This window comes from Perca fluviatilis, chromosome 8, assembly GCF_010015445.1.
Source record: "Perca fluviatilis chromosome 8, GENO_Pfluv_1.0, whole genome shotgun sequence".
In the NCBI taxonomy this organism is placed as follows: domain Eukaryota; kingdom Metazoa; phylum Chordata; class Actinopteri; order Perciformes; family Percidae; genus Perca; species Perca fluviatilis.
In genome coordinates, this window is record NC_053119.1 from 41,196,390 (window position 1) to 41,212,100 (window position 15,711).

General features: G+C 40.5%; 1 protein-coding gene across 4 annotated transcripts; it reads left to right on the plus strand.

Annotated features, from left to right (window-relative positions):
• The first annotated feature begins 69 nt into the window (after window positions 1-69).
• adat1 (adenosine deaminase tRNA specific 1) lies at window positions 70-12,707 on the plus strand. Of its 4 annotated transcripts, none has more exons than XM_039810004.1 (9): window positions 70-190; window positions 563-724; window positions 5,016-5,084; window positions 5,668-5,801; window positions 7,870-8,500; window positions 9,558-9,703; window positions 10,122-10,221; window positions 10,657-10,743; window positions 12,420-12,707. In XM_039810004.1, exons 3-9 carry the CDS (start codon window positions 5,053-5,055, stop codon window positions 12,550-12,552), a joined length of 1,263 nt encoding a protein of 420 aa, XP_039665938.1. In that variant the 5' UTR covers window positions 70-190; window positions 563-724; window positions 5,016-5,052; the 3' UTR covers window positions 12,553-12,707. The 4 variants fall into 4 exon arrangements, with proteins under 4 accessions (XP_039665938.1, XP_039665935.1, XP_039665936.1 ...); XM_039810001.1 differs by lacking the exons at window positions 70-190; window positions 563-724 and adding exons at window positions 3,904-4,211; window positions 5,448-5,502; XM_039810002.1 differs by lacking the exons at window positions 70-190; window positions 563-724 and adding exons at window positions 3,904-4,211; window positions 5,448-5,502 and having other exon boundaries at window positions 10,707-10,743.
• Window positions 12,708-15,711: the final 3,004 nt, after the last annotated feature.

Here is a 15,711-nt window from a genome sequence, read left to right on the forward strand (position 1 = left end):
TTGATAACCTTAACGATGGCTCAACTCCATCAAGTGTCCCAGTAAAATATTTCAGTGAGTCAGCATGATGGCAGGCAGCCATCATGAATGGCTTTGAATACACCTGTGCTTTTCTGCCTACAAACACAACTGCTTGATAATAAGAAATGACATGCAGTCACATGAACAGACATACATAATGCAGAATAAGGTGAGAAATAAAATGTAGTAATATTTTCAGCTGGTTTCCCATTTGGTCTGTGCAGGTAGCCATGGTTTCAAACTACTCCATAAAGGTAATCAGTATATTAGTAGAAAATATCCATCAAAGCAGCGTTCAGTTCATTTGGTCACACGTTGTTTTATTTCAGCATTTAACTTCATATTTTATTTAGCTTAGCAGTTTAGCTTAGTGTTTATTTTGACACAATGTATTATTTTCAACATTAGCTGGTTGTCTATGATGTGGATTTACTTCTAACTAAAACAGTATTTTGCACTACTCCATAAGATGATGATGATGATGATGATGATGAAGCTACATTCCCAGTGAGAGGAGTAAAGCTGATGATGTGTTCTTCAGTTCTCTCCCAGAGTTGTGTCTAGCGCCTGTGTGCTGGAAGGACAGGAGCCGAGTCCAGGCCCAGCTTCCCGTGCCGGGGGTCCAGTACCACCAGCTCCTGCTGTGGACTCATTTCTGCCGGAAATTCTCCCAAAGCGGACTTCTCTTACAGCAAGCTTCAAGGTAGCTCGTAGACATCTGATGACCCTAGATTCATCCATCCATAAATGGGTTTGTCAATCAGACGATTAACACCATTTAAATAATCAATGATGTCATCAAAACAAAGGTATCAGACGTTTCTCAACAAACATGTATACAGAGGAGGTCATATATCCAGATATTATGTACAATCCCAGTATTAAGGACAACTAGGATTAAAAAAATCTAATCGTCATTTAGGAATGTGTCGCCCTCCTAGAAGTTATGAACACCACTCCATTAGTACAGGGGTCTTCAGTGTTTTTTAGACCAAGGACCCCTTAACTGAGAGAGAGATGGAGCAGGGACCCCCTACTACATATATTGTATAAAATGAAGTTGCATAATAACTTGGCCCTACAATAACTTGTAGGGCGGCCTGAAGCCTTTATACATTTTTTTTTGCATAGAATACAAATCTATTCAAATAGCCTAATAATTGTTGGCATGATTTTATAAATCCTGTTTTAATGTTAAACATACATGTGGCACACATCTGTGGATGGCCTTAGTGACTACCTCACATATAGGCCAGTAAGCAGTGGGGAGGCCCACCTGCATTGACTCTGAGGACCCCCTCAGGATCCCAGACCCTGTCTTAGTAAATAAGTAAGTAAATAATTTAAACCAAAGAGATCCTCACAGTCCATCTTGACCCAAACATTCATTTATCTGCTATTCAAAAAGCTGTATTGACGCAGGGACAAATTCATTTTGTATGAAAGTATCATCAGGAAAATGTACTTAAAGTATTAAAAGTAAAAATACTTAAAGTACTTAACTCTCCTCCCATTGTAGTGTGTGTAAAGGATCCAACCAGTAGTGTGTTTAATGGTCTCATCACCTCAGCGTGACTTGTAGCCGTTATATTGTCGGCTAGTTTACTTTAGAATCAAACATCATTTTATAAACTACATGTGTTCGGTCTACAGAAATCTTAATGTGTAAAGTAACTAGTAACTAAAGCTGGAACAGATGAATGTAGTGGAGTAACTAAAGTAACTAGTAACTAAAGCTGTAACATGAATGCAGTGGAGTAACTAAAGTAACTAGTAACTAAAGCTGTAACAGATGAATGTAGTGGAGTAACTAAAGTAACTAGTAACTAAAGCTGGAACAGATGAATGTAGTGGAGTAACTAAAGTAACTAGTAACTAAAGCTGGAACAGATGAATATTTCTTTCTGAAATGTAGCGGGGTAGAATTAGAAAGTGGCATGAAAAGAAAAGACTCAAGTAAAGTACAAGTACCTCAACATTTGTACTGAAGTACTTGAGTAAATGCACTTACTGTTACATTCCACCACTAAGTTTGTCCTTGGAAGAAATGGCGTCAGTTTGGAGCAAAATGAGTTCCCACTTTTGCGTAAGAGAGGTAAGTGTATCCAAGAGCACAAAGAGGCTCAGTGTTGTCATGCTGGCTGCAGGCAGACAGCAGCACAAAACGGTGCAACAGATTTGACCAAAAGAATCAGTGTGCCAGTCAATGTCTGACCTGCACTGCATATCAGGGAGAGAAGGTCAGGTTAGCAGTAATGGAATGTTACTAAGTACATTTACTCAAGTACTGTACTTCAGTCCAAAAGTTGAGGTACTTGTACTTTACTTGAGTCTTTTCTTTTCATGCCACTTTCTACTTCTACTCCGCTACATCTCAGAGACTTTTTACTCCACTACATTCATCTATTCCAGCTTTAGTTACTAGTTACTTTAGTTACTCCACTACATTCATCTGTTCCAGCTTTAGTTACTAGTTACTTTACACATTAAGATTTCTGCACACAAAACACATGTAGTTTATGACATCTGACGTTTGATTCTAAAGTAAACTAGCCAACAATATAACGGCTACAAGTCCAGCTGAGATGATGAGACCATTAAACACACAGCTGGTTGGATCCTTTACTCTTTCTACAATTTATTTTTATTTTTTTATTTTTTATTTTTTATTTTATTAGTTTATTTGTAAGGGACCATGCACAGTTCAGGCCCTGTACCAGAGTTAGCTATACAGCTAATTTCCATCTGTGGTCCCTGGGCAAGGGAGATAAAAGGACAATATAGACAATACCATCAAAACAGATAAAAACTTAACAACAAACAACATGTGACAAGCATTACATCACATATAAACCAAAATACAAATATACATTCCATGTTATAAAAAGATCAATGATCACATAGTTGATTCGCCTTCAGCCAAGTCTTTAAGGGCATTTTAAAAGTGCTGAGACTTGCACAATCTCTAATGTGAAGTGGAATTAAGTTCCACTTTTCAACTACAGTAAATGTAAAAGCTGATTGACCAAATTTAGTCTTCCTAAATTGAGTGTAACAGTCACCTCTTACAGAAGCCCTGGTGACCCTTACATCTCTGCAAAATGACACACATTGCTTGAGTGGGGGTGGTCCAAGATCATGGGTCAATTTATACATCAGGCACATGTCTGCAAAACAGAGAAAACTGTCAAAAGGTTAATAGGTTGTGTTTTTTTATAATCGTACAGTGATGGTAGCTTCTTGGATTTTTGTCAAGAACTTTCACAGCTTGTTTGTAAAGGGTACATACAGGTTTTAGCGTAATGGGAGGTTTTTTTCTACTTTGGATACTTTAAGTACATTTTTCTGATGATACTTACACACTTATACTTAACTAACATTTTTAATGCAGGACTTTTAATTGTAAGGGAGTATTTTTACAGTGTGTTATTATTAGTACTTTTACTTAAGTAAGGGATCTGAATACTTCTTGAGAGGGAGTTAGATTTGACTTCTTCCACCGCTGCAGGTGAGAACATTAAGCAGCACATGACCTGTGATGAACCGTAGTCACACCACATTGATACCCACACATCCACTAACCACTCTATTGACCCCTGCGTCAATGCAGCTTTTTGAATAGCAGATAAATAAATGTTTGGGTCAAGATGGACTGTGATGATCTCTTTGGTTTAAATTATTTACTTACTTATTTACTAAGACGGGGTCTGGGATCCTGAGGGGGTTAATATAAGACCTACTACGACTGTTTTTGCTTCCTCTACTACAAGCATACTACTTCTATGCTCCAATTAGTTATATATTAATTACCAATACTGTATCCATCATGAATTTAAGATGTTCAGTTCAAAGGAACTTTATTGTGAAAGTACAAGGCCCGGATGTAACCTCTTCGTTTCCTCGAGATGCCTCCAAGCAGCATAGTTGGTCGAAGGAGCTAATCAAAAATATTGTTCATATATTGTTCATGTGACACCGCGACTGTGTATAATACCTATTTTTAATGCCCGTATGCCTTCCCTTGCACGTCCCTGTCCGGTATAACATGGTGAACGCGGATGAAATCGCCAAATTGTGCTACGAGCGTTTCAAGCAGCTTCCCCGGAGAGGGAAGCCTGAGCCGGGCAGAGAGTGGACCCTGCTGGCCGCTGTTGTCAAAATCAGCCGGTGTGCTGCTGACTCTGACACAGGTTGGACAGCCAAATAACCTACAAGATTACATATTTCATTTGCTCATTGTTTCAAAACGTTTTTAATTTTAATATCGTCTTTCGTCCACAATATCTAAAAGCAACAAACGTTGACTTTTAGCTGAAGGTACTGGTAAAATCGGCACGTAAGAAAAGTAACAATAAGATAACGTTACATTAAATTCAGTAAATGTACCTTAGATTTCAAGGGTGAACAGAACAAATAGTCCAAGTCATGCTGCACAGTACCGTCACAAAGTTTGAATGTTCAGAATTAAAAAAAGAATAATAATGTTCTGCCTATATTTAGTTAGGCTATGCAAAGTAGCAGCTAAACACATCTAAACTAATTATAACACAAAACCCATCAAACGCCATAGGTAGAATAAGAACAGTGGTGTAGTCTAATGGACTATATATATATATATGGGCCAGAATCTGCCTTTGGGGAATGGAGGTCATATCATAGTGGGGGGTGTGGCTGTCCTCCCCCAGGGTTATTTTGAGCGTCAACAACTTCATTTTCTGCATTGGGATACACTTTAATGTGAAATTATACCTTTTTTTTTTAGCCTATGTGAAGAAAAAGAACACAGATGACATAAAAAATACATAAAAAATATAATGGAAATTATGTTGTTGCGTGTCATTGGGCAATGGGCATTTTAAGTGGGTATATGGAAATCGTGGAGCTTTCTTTAGTGGGTATACTGTGTATACCTATGTATCACGTAGACTACACCACTGAATAACACGACAAATGTGATGAATTATATTCTAATCAAATTCTTTTTTTTTTTACAGTTGAGAAGGAGGTTATTTCCCTAGGAACTGGGACCAAATGCATTGGACGGACAGCTATGAGTCCCAATGGTGTGTGGTGTTATTCATGTTACCATAATTAATGTTTTTGGTCTTCTTTATGTGCTGAGTACTGCTGTCTCCATCTTCCAAACACAGAGTTTATTTTGGCAGCACAACCAAATAGAGTTGCCACCACACTGAATTTTTCTTCTTTTCATTTTTGTTTTTGAATACAATGCTGTTTTGCAGTCGTCTGTCTGTATCGGACCTTAGATTACAACCAATAAATTCTCAACCTGTGGGTTACACTGACATCCATGACAGCCCGTAAAAGTACAGTCAACAAATCATTGTTAAAATAATTCTCATCATTTCTGAAATACAACCTTAAGGTCAATGTGTTGTTTTTGTTTTTCTGTGTACTTCATGTAGGTGAAGTACTTAATGACAGCCATGCAGAAGTCATTGCTAGAAGGGGATGTATCAGGTCTGGATTTCTATTACATTTTCTGTGTGTCCCTAATGGCTCGTTGGCTCTGATGCTCCATGCTAACCCTTGACCATCCAACAAATAGTAGTAGAGTATAGGCTGCTACCATAATGTGTGTGTGTGTGTGTGTGTGTGTGTGTGTGTGTGTGTGTGCGTGTGTAGGTACCTGATCCAGGAGCTGCACAGGGCCGTGAGTGGTGGGGACAGCTCTGTGTTTCGTCAGACAGATGAGCGGGGGGGGAAGTGGAGGCTTCAGCCAGGAGTTTCCTTCCTCTTCTTCACCAGTCACACCCCCTGTGAGTCCAGTGTGCTCCCAGTGGACCGAATTAGTCAGCTAGTTTGACACGACCACCAGATGATCGACAGGATTTAAATCAAGCTACACTCCCCTAAAGGATTATTAGGAACACCCTAATAATATCGTGTTTGACCCCCTTTCGCCTTCAGAACTGCCTTAATTCTTGGTGGCATTGATTCAACAAGGTGCTGGAAGCATTCTTTAGAAATGTTGGCCCATACTGAGAGGATAGCATCTTGCAGTTGATGGAGATTAGTGGGATGCACAACCAGGGCACGAAGCTCCCGTTCCATCACATCCCAAAGATGTTCTATTGGGCTGAGATCTGGTGACTGTGGGGGCCATTTTAGTACAGTGAACTTATTGTCATGTTCAAGAAACCAATTTGAAATGATTGGAGCTTTGTGACCTGGTGCATTATCCTGCTGGAAGCAGCCATCAGAGGATGGGTCCATGGTGGTCATAAAGGGATGGACATGGTCAGAAACAATGCTCAGGTAGGCTGTTGCCCAATGATGCCCAATTGGTACTAAGGGACCTAAAGTGTGCCAAAAAAACATTCCCCACACCATTACACCACCACCACTAGCAGCAGCCTGCCCAGAGGTAACAAGGCATGACGGAGCCATGTTCTCGTTCTGTTTACGCCAAATTCTGACTCTACCATCTGAATGTCTCAGCAGAAATCGAGACTCATCAGACCAGGCAACATTTTTACAGTCTTCAACTGTCCAATTTTGGTGAGCTTGTGCAAATTGTAGCCTCATGTTCCTATTTTTAGTGGAGATGAGTGGTACCCGGGGGGGTCTTCTGCTGGTGTAGCCCATCCACCTCAAGGTTGTGCGTGTTGTGGCTTCACAAATGCTTTGATGCGTACCTCGGTTGTAACGAGTGGTTATTTGAGTCAAAGTTGATCTTCTATCAGCTGGAATCAGTCGGCCCATTCTCCTCTGACCTCTAGCATCAACAAGGCATTTTCGCCCCCCAGGACTGCAGCATACTGGATGTTTTTCCTTTTTCAGACCATTCTTTGTAAACCCTAGAAATGGTTGTGGGTGAGAATCCCAGTAACTGAGCTGATTATGAAATACTCAGACCAGCCCGTCTGGCACCAACAACCATGCCACGCTCAAAGTTGCTTAGATCACCTTTCTTTCCCATTCTGGCATTCAGTTTGGAGTTCAGGAGATTGTCTAGACCTGGACCACACCCCTAAATGCATTGAAGCAGCTGCCATGTGATTGGTTGATTAGATAATTGCATTAACGAGAAATCTTACAGGTGTTCCTAATAATCCTTTAGGTGAGTGTATATCATTTGTCATACATTTTTCATGTGTTTCAATTTAGATGTATTAGGGCTGCACAATGTATCAATTTTATATCGTCATCGCAATATCAACTGGTATAATAATAAGCACATCGCGAAAGGCTGCAACATATCGTGAAAGACACTCGCGAAAGACACTTTTTTGTGGTTGAAAGAAAATATCAGTAGAAAACTGCACTTTAAAATGTATCTGTCATTCCTTTTTTAGTAGTGCCTTTTATGTTCATTTCATTTTTAATGTGTTTAATAAAAAAAGATAGAAAGGTTTCCTTTTATTTGTTTTAAATTCAAGCAATTTATTGTATTTTGGCAGACTACTGAAAGCAGCAGAGATGTTTATTTTAGAGAGAGTTCATTTATCACACGTAATATTGTTATCGTGATATTCAACAACGTTATTGTATATTTTCCCATATTGTGCAGCCCTAATATTTATGTAAGCATATACTGCATTTTGTCTGATAATTAGTGCATGGTTTTTCCATGATAACTGAGCTGTTGTATTATTTTTGCTAAATGTTTTTTTTAATGTTTCTTTACAGTTTGTTTATTTTAGTTCCTACAAAGAAGAAAGTTTGTTTGTGATCTAAATGCTGTGTCAAGGACTGTTATTCTTATCAGACAGCTTATCAGCTACATCAGTATCAGCCTTCCCAAAGCTATAGCTGAGCTCTGTCCCATGCCAGTGGTTTGTCCAGGAAGCCAGAATCAGTCTGAAACGTCTTGTGTATTACTAGGTGGTGACGCCGCCATCGTCCCCATGATTGACAGCCAGTCCCAGCCCTGCCCCCCTGTCACATCTGTAGAGGGCCATGAAGGAACTGATGCAAGAGGAGACCTGAAAAGAGAAGCTGAGGAATCCAGTGAAGGAAAAAACATGAAACTGCCCCGTCTGGAGGAAGAGGAGACAGCGGAGAAAAATCTAGAGGACAGAGGAGACACAAAACAACCTTTCCCTTCAAATTCATCTACTAGTGAGCATCCATCACAGAGTCACTCTGTCGAAACTGTCTCACAAGATTCAGCACAGCTGGAGATGAAAACCAGAGGCCCTTCTGACAGTGCAGGACTGCATTACCAGGTCCCAGACATTCACCGAACGGGGGCCAAGTGTGTCTCAGGTGGCCCAGCCGACCCTCTGCACCCTGGGATGGGGTACCACAGCACAGGGGTGCTCCGGGTGAAACCTGGGCGAGGAGAACCCACTCTGTCCCTCTCCTGCAGTGACAAGCTGGCGCGCTGGGGGGTGCTGGGCTTCCAGGGCGCACTGCTGTCACACTACCTAGAGGAGGCGCTCTACTTCAGCACCGTGGTTGTGGGGAAGTGTCCATACAGCCAAGAAGCTATGCAGAGAGCTTTGGTTACAAGGTAAGGAGTAATGCTGAATAGGGCTTCACAATATCTCGTTTTTTTATCAACATCGCAATATCAACTGGCGCAATATACACATCTTGAAAGGCTGCGACATAAAGACGCTCTGAGATTTTTTTGTCTTAGTTGAAAAAAATATGAGTAGAAAACTGCACTTTAAAATGTAAATGTAATTATTTTTTTGTGATGCCTTTTATATTTCTTTCAATGTTTAATAAAAGAATGTTGGAAATGATTTCCTTTTATGTTTAAAGGTGCAGTATGTAATACTGACAGCTAGTGTTTAAAATAGTTACTGCAGTACGAATTCAAAATACTGGAGAGAGCCTTCTCCCCCGCTCCCTCCCTCATCCCCAGACTCCAAGTTCACGTTGGTTGCCGCAGCATCACTGTTGCTAGACGCTTGTCTCACATAGCCAGACATTACTCCACAGCACAGCGGAGTAGCTAACGGTAGATGCTAGTCTCACATAGCCAGACATTACTCCACAGCACAGCGGAGTAGCTAACGGTAGATGCTAGTCTCACATAGCCAGACATTACTCCACAGCACAGCGGAGTAGCTAACGGTAGATGCTAGTCTCACATAGCCAGACATTACTCCACAGCACAGCGGAGTAGCTAACGTTAGATGCTAGTCTCACATAGCCAGACATTACTCCACAGCACAGCGGAGTAGCTAACGTTAGATGCTAGTCTCACATAGCCAGACATTACTCCACAGCACAGCGGAGTAGCTAACGTTAGATGCGCATACTGACAGGCACAGTACTCCAGATAACTGATAAGCACACTTTTGGGCTTAGAATTACAGCAGGAACCTAAAAACACAACAACCTGGCTGTCCTCTCCACCCGACTGAACATACTTTATTGTCTTAGAATTATGGCAACAGTCGCTAAAACACACTGCAAACTCAAGGTCCTCTCTTCCTGATTTACACCCCCCCCCCACCCCCCTTTTTAACAATGTTTGGTGTATTTTGGAGGTAATTGTCCTTCCATGTAAGGGAATCAGCGGACCTTTTTGAATGTGGTCCTCCTGTACTCCCCAGGTGCTCTCATGTATCAGACCTCCCTGCTGGTTTCTCTGTGTGTCCGCCTGTGCTGCTCCAGTCCAGCCTGGAGTTCCCCTTCAGCCAGGCCCAGACCCAGCTGCAACACAAGGCCGGACAGGGACGAATTTCCCCCTGTGGAGCAGGTAGGATCATCAGGCACACACATTTAGGTCTGAATGATCAGAAAGAAGTACTCAAGAAATCTTAATAAATACTAATTATAGTCCATCTAGCCTTCTTTTCCATCTTTATGAGACAAAGTTAAAGGGTAACTGAAGTTTCTTTCAACCTGTGTTTTCCTATGTTAAATGACTGATGGAACAACAATCTTTGACATTGGTCTAGTATTAAGAGAGATCGCTGCAGATATGCATTGTAAAGTTGGGTTAATGTAGAATACCTAAGATTGTTACAACGTTTCAGTTTGTTAATGACTGATCCCAGAATCAACCGGGGACCGAATTCCTACCTCATATAAGTCATAAATTCATCAATAGAAGAAGTACTTTTTAGGGGCTCAGTGAGTGTTTAGTCTCTAAATACAACCTTGATGTGTTTCAGCCATCAGCTGGTGTAATGTGACGGAGCAGCCACTAGATGTCACTGCCAACGGCTACAAACATGGAGTCACCAAGAAGGCCTTTGGCACCGCTAAAGTCAGGTAGAGCCAGCACTCTCTCACACTCTCATACGTACATTATTATGATAGAAATGTCCAGCTGTAACTATTCCACATTTTGCTGTACAATTAATTGTCTCAGAATTAATTGTGATTAACAATATAATTGTCTGTTTTAGTCAAATTTAAAAATATTAGTTTTTTAAACAAATCAAAGTTTTGAATGAATTCCAGGATACATCTTTTGGTTATATTACCGTTATGTGACCCAGATAATGTAATAACACAAATAATACTTGTTATACCTAACCCACTAACAATTTAAATAATAATAAAGAATTTAAAAAAAATTGACAATAAGACATATATGTAATAATTGTTACAGTTCTATACAAATGATAAGTCATGGTTTACTGAATTTTATCACTATAGACTATTCATTTAGACCAAATTGGAGTGATATGTTTGTGTCTTCAGGTCTCTTCTGTGTAAACTGGAGCTTTTCCATTCCTTCCTGTCTCTGGTAGCGGCCACCGAGCCCTCAGCACGTCCCGACTCCCTCAGGTAACAAACAATAGGCTCTTTCATAATCTCACTGTGGTTTCAAACAGCCTCAAATGAAATTTGAACAACCAAAAAACACTAATGGAGAGCTCCAAACGATGGTCTGGCTTTTATCAATTTGTCCTTTTGGGTAACTCTCATCTCATCTGCTGCTCAAGCGTGTCGAATCGACAGTGATGTAAAACCAACCACAGCAATAAGTCAATGGTAATGTGTCATAGTCATCACAAGTAACAGCATTATAAAAACAAAGTGCAACAGGGCTTAAAGGAATTATACAATCTGGAACACCGAGTGCTGTTACTGCACATACTGGGATATCGTCCCAGGTTTTATTTTTCAAATGTTGTCACATAGCCTGCTTGAGATTACACAACACGTGTGTGTGTGTGTGTGTGTGTGTGTGTGTGTGTGTGTGTGTGTGTGTGTGTGTGTGTGTGTGTGTGTGTGTGTGTGTGTGTGTGTGTGTGTGTGTGTGTGTGTGTGTGTGTGTTTTGCATATTTATGTGTGCTGTGGCTCTCACTGTGTGGGTTTGTATGTTACATTTAGTGCTCACATTTCATCTTTTAGCCTGTTCACATGGTGTGTGTGTGTGTGTGTGTGTGTGTGTGTGTGTGTGTGTGTGTGTGTGTGAGAGTGTGTGTGTGTGTGTGAGAGTGTGAGTGAGACATAGATTGCTGAGAATCATCTCCAAAGGGAGAACAGTGCTCTCTCTGTTTATCAGCATTTTAGCAGATAACCTGATCCCAGCCCAGCCTCCACATGGATGGGCACACACTCATACATACACACACACACACACACACACACACACACACACACACACACACACACACACACACACAGCCCCAGGATACAATGACACCACTTTATACAACAATGGTATGTCTGGTAAGGGGAGAACTAAGGTCAGAGAGTGTCACTGGTCTGCATTCATAGAGTTTTGTGTCTGATTGGACATAATTAAATAAAAAGCACAGATCCAAACTGAATAGATTTTGTTCTTAATGCAGTGACTCAAGTAACGTGCTTGGCACACATGCCCAGGTAAAAGGCCTATTTTAAATAAACTCATTCTGTGACTAAGAGAAACCTGGTTACTTTATCACAGGATGCAATTACAATACAAAACACTGTAAACATTTTACATTTTGTAAATTACGTGTAATTTACATTTTGTTAGTGTCAAATCATTGCTGTTTTTGGGCTTTTTATGGGTTGATTAATTGACAATAACATAAATGTAGACTATCATCAGACTTATTCTTTGGTAACAATATCAGCATCTATCTATTGCAGTGCAATAGCAATAATAAAACCAAAAGCATTAAACTGAAATGCTGTATAGATAAATTCTTACAAAAATAAAAACATGTTGTCAGAGCTATAAGCGAAGATAAGATACCATTATGGCATATGTGGCCGTGATGGCACGAAAACAGACTGCCATTGTAATACAAGCACTCTGCTGCCTAGCACTGGACATCTGTATCCATTCAGAGAGCACTGATGGAATTTCCTCTCTTAGAGTGGAAGGATCTTCCAAAACAGGGACCTATTAACCTTGTTAATGTAACACACACAACTTTTTGTTTTCATTAATTACAGCAGAGAGGTTTGTTAACATGAGCTGGGTTCTTCCCCTCATGCTTTTTTTAAATGTGCATGTGTTCAGGAGAGCAGAGCTGCAGACCTACTGGGACTACAAGCAGGCATCCCAGTTGTTTCAGCAGGCCTGGCAGCAGCTCCACAGCCAGGCCTTCCCTCTGTGGCCACGCAGTGACAGAGATCTCCTGCTCTTCCACTGAACTCCCCACTCTGCAGGGGCAGGGCTAGAAGGGGGGCTCGGGGTGGCACCGCCAGTCTAGTCTATATCCACGACGTTCCACTTCTGGGATCGCTCTGGTGCCGCCGGAAATTCCACCAGATGTCCCTCATTTCCGGCCCAATGTCCGTGACCTTCCTCTTCCTTTGTGTTGGCGTTCTAACCTCTGGTGGATTTGTGAGGACTATGGTTAACTGCTCCTCAGATCTCTGCAGGGTAAATCCAGACAGCTAGCTAGACTATCTGTCCAATCTGAGTTTTCTGTTGCACGACTAAAACTACTTTTGAACGTCCACATGTTCCACCAAAACAAGTTCCTTCCTGAGACTATTTCGCAGAGGCACCGTGGCTCCGTCCGGAGCTTAGCGCCGCCCAAGACGATTGTGATTGGTTTAAAGAAATGCCAATAAACCAGAGCACGTTTTTCTCTCATCCCGGAATGCTGTGTGGACTAGCCAGACGGTCTGGCAAAGCAACACTAGAGTGCTGTCAATGTGACAATTGTAATTTCCATTGGGTCAGAGTAGGCTACTGTCACCTGGCTGCCTGTTCTGCCAATCTTCCCAGCCCTTGCCACATGACCAATTAATGTTGCCATGACGAATATCCAAAATTCTGATGCCATGGAACCAGCACTGGAATTGTTTTAGTTTTTTTAAAGTGTCAGACTGAGCCTATAGAAAATGTGTATTGTATTCAGACACACAATTTGTTTAAAATGAAAACAAGTGAAATTAATAATGAATGTGGTGTTTTATCTAACAAAATTACATTGTGTTGTTCTATCCAATATTTCCTATATTTCTAAGCAGATTTTCTACACTGTATTCCGATAAAACATACAGAACAAACAATATTTGTGCTGCTGCGCTTTTCCATAGGTCTATAGTAAATGATTTGGCTTTGTTAATCGTTGGTGTAGAGACCTCAAGCATAACTATGTCTAGAAAATAAATAACAGGTCAGCCAGCTTTGAGGCCCGGATGAATATTGTTTGGCTATATTTGAGTCTCCCCTAGCCCAGGATGTCACTGGTTGCAACAGCAGGACACCTGTCATGCTGTTCATAGGGGTTGATGACTGCTGTTCAGTGTCCTCAGATGACAGTTTAATTTCACAATGTGTGGAACACGTTACTGCAGCTGGCTGGTGTTCAGGCTCTGAAAACACAGCTGGGCGTACCTGGCCGCGAGAGGACAATGTTCCGGGTTCAATTTCCAAGTCCTAGTTTAAATGATTCAAGATTCAAAAGATTCAAAATCCTTTATTAATCCCACAATGGGGAGATTCACACTGTTGCAGCAGCAACAGACGGAGTGTAGAGAATAAATAGAAAAATAGTTCAAATGCTCTCCTAGGGCTGCACTAACTATTATTTTCATTGTCGATGAATCTGTCGATTATTTTCTCCATTAATGGATAAGTTGTTTGGTCTATAAAATGTCAGGACATGGTGAAAAATGTGGATCAGTGTTTTCCAAAGTAGTAGTAGCAGTTGTAGTTTTTTATTTAGTCATAAAAACAATACTTATATACATGTCACAGTGTAAACTCAAACAGTAAATAGTGACTGTAAGGATTAGGCTGAAGCAACAGCTAACACATGCCTATCCTATGTTCTTATAGATTAAATTGATTAAATCTACCCAAGATAGAAGTAAAGACTCAAGATAATTGATCACATTTGTAACCCTCAGAGACAGCATTACAAACATTTTCTTAAAAACCAAAAGAGTGTTTCCTAAAGCCCAAGATGACGTCGTCAAAGGTCTGGAATCAGAGAATTTGGACTCCCTCTCTTTTGGACTCTTCCTTTCGATTCCGGTTCTTTGAGGGGTGGAGTTGAAACGGGTCACATACTTATTTCACAGATAAGAGGAACATTTTATTTAGATTCAATGGTGAGTTACAGTTTTACCGGGCTTTTTCCAACGCAAACCTGCCGCTTACTGTGCTCAACACAACACGGGCCTGGAAGTATGATGGCCGCTACGGAAACCAAAACTTATCTCACTCATGGAGACAAAGAATACGTTGAAGCTGCATCATTTTCTGCACAACACACCAAATCAGTGTTAACTGAAGGTCTCCTGTGTTATTGCTTTAGCTCAGCAGATTCCACTGCCGAGTAACGAGCCACTACAGCTCGGCTAACACTGAACAGCACGTTGCAATTTCTGACCAGGAAGATTTACAACGGGTGCTTAACATCATCGTCATTGCTCAGCAGTAGAGAGTTTGGGAGATTTAAAGGTCTTGTTTTTAAGTAGCTTTTTTAAGTGTTCTTTGTACTGTGGGCATACATTGACTGCAAATACCTGGTGATGCCCACAAAAATAACCCAATTATCTCTATTAATTATAAGGTTTTCACACAACAAGCCTTTTTATGTTGACAGAATTTGGGCAGAATAATGTAGCCTAATGGAAGAATGTTTTCTTTGTAAAGGCCTTTGAGATGACATACTTTGATTTAAGTTCATGTTTATGAATAAAACGTGTTATTATCGGCAAAGAGTTTTCTAGATTGAGACAAAATGTTGTTAATAGTTGAGCCTTCTGAGCTGGGAGCAAGCCGCAGACGTTTCTATGCTTTGACATTTATTTTATTTTACTTGTGAAGAGCATTGTGTGGAACAAGCCGCGTTATTTTTCGGAAAATTTGGTTCCCACTTTGAAACCCACTGTTCTGATAAAGAAATAAAAAACAAATGGTCGAATTTGACCCGAGGACAACACAAGGGTTAACACAATATTGATGATTGGCTTAAGGTAGCCATTCACAGTTAAGCTTAAAGATACACTTTGCCTATCACGTGTATGTTTTACATTAAAACATTTGTGTATGTATATATATATATATATTTTTTTTTTTTTTTTTTTTTCATTTATCCAGCCCAGTTTAATATGCAACTAAATCTTTATACAATATATCTAGTAGGGGGTCCCTGCTCAGTCTCTTTCAGTTACTGGGGTCCTTGGCCTGACCCTCTGATAACTTACCCCCACCCACATCTTCTGTTTAACAAGATGCTCTAACTTCCTTTTACTGTGACTTTATCGCTGGCCTGTGGAGTTTTATTTTTTACAAAAGTTAAGTTTTCTAATCAGTGTTTCTTGTGTGTCCTCTTTCATTTTGAACA

Bases quoted from the DNA above. Each gene is read 5' to 3' on its own strand.
- adat1 (XM_039810001.1), top strand. From the start codon at position 4,025: ATGCCCGTATGCCTTCCCTTGCACGTCCCTGTCCGGTATAACATGGTG. The intron at 8,501-9,557 runs GTAAGGAGTAAT...TGTACTCCCCAG, and splicing joins CAGAGAGCTTTGGTTACAAG to GTGCTCTCATGTATCAGACC. The intron at 10,222-10,656 runs GTAGAGCCAGCA...TTGTGTCTTCAG, and splicing joins TTTGGCACCGCTAAAGTCAG to GTCTCTTCTGTGTAAACTGG.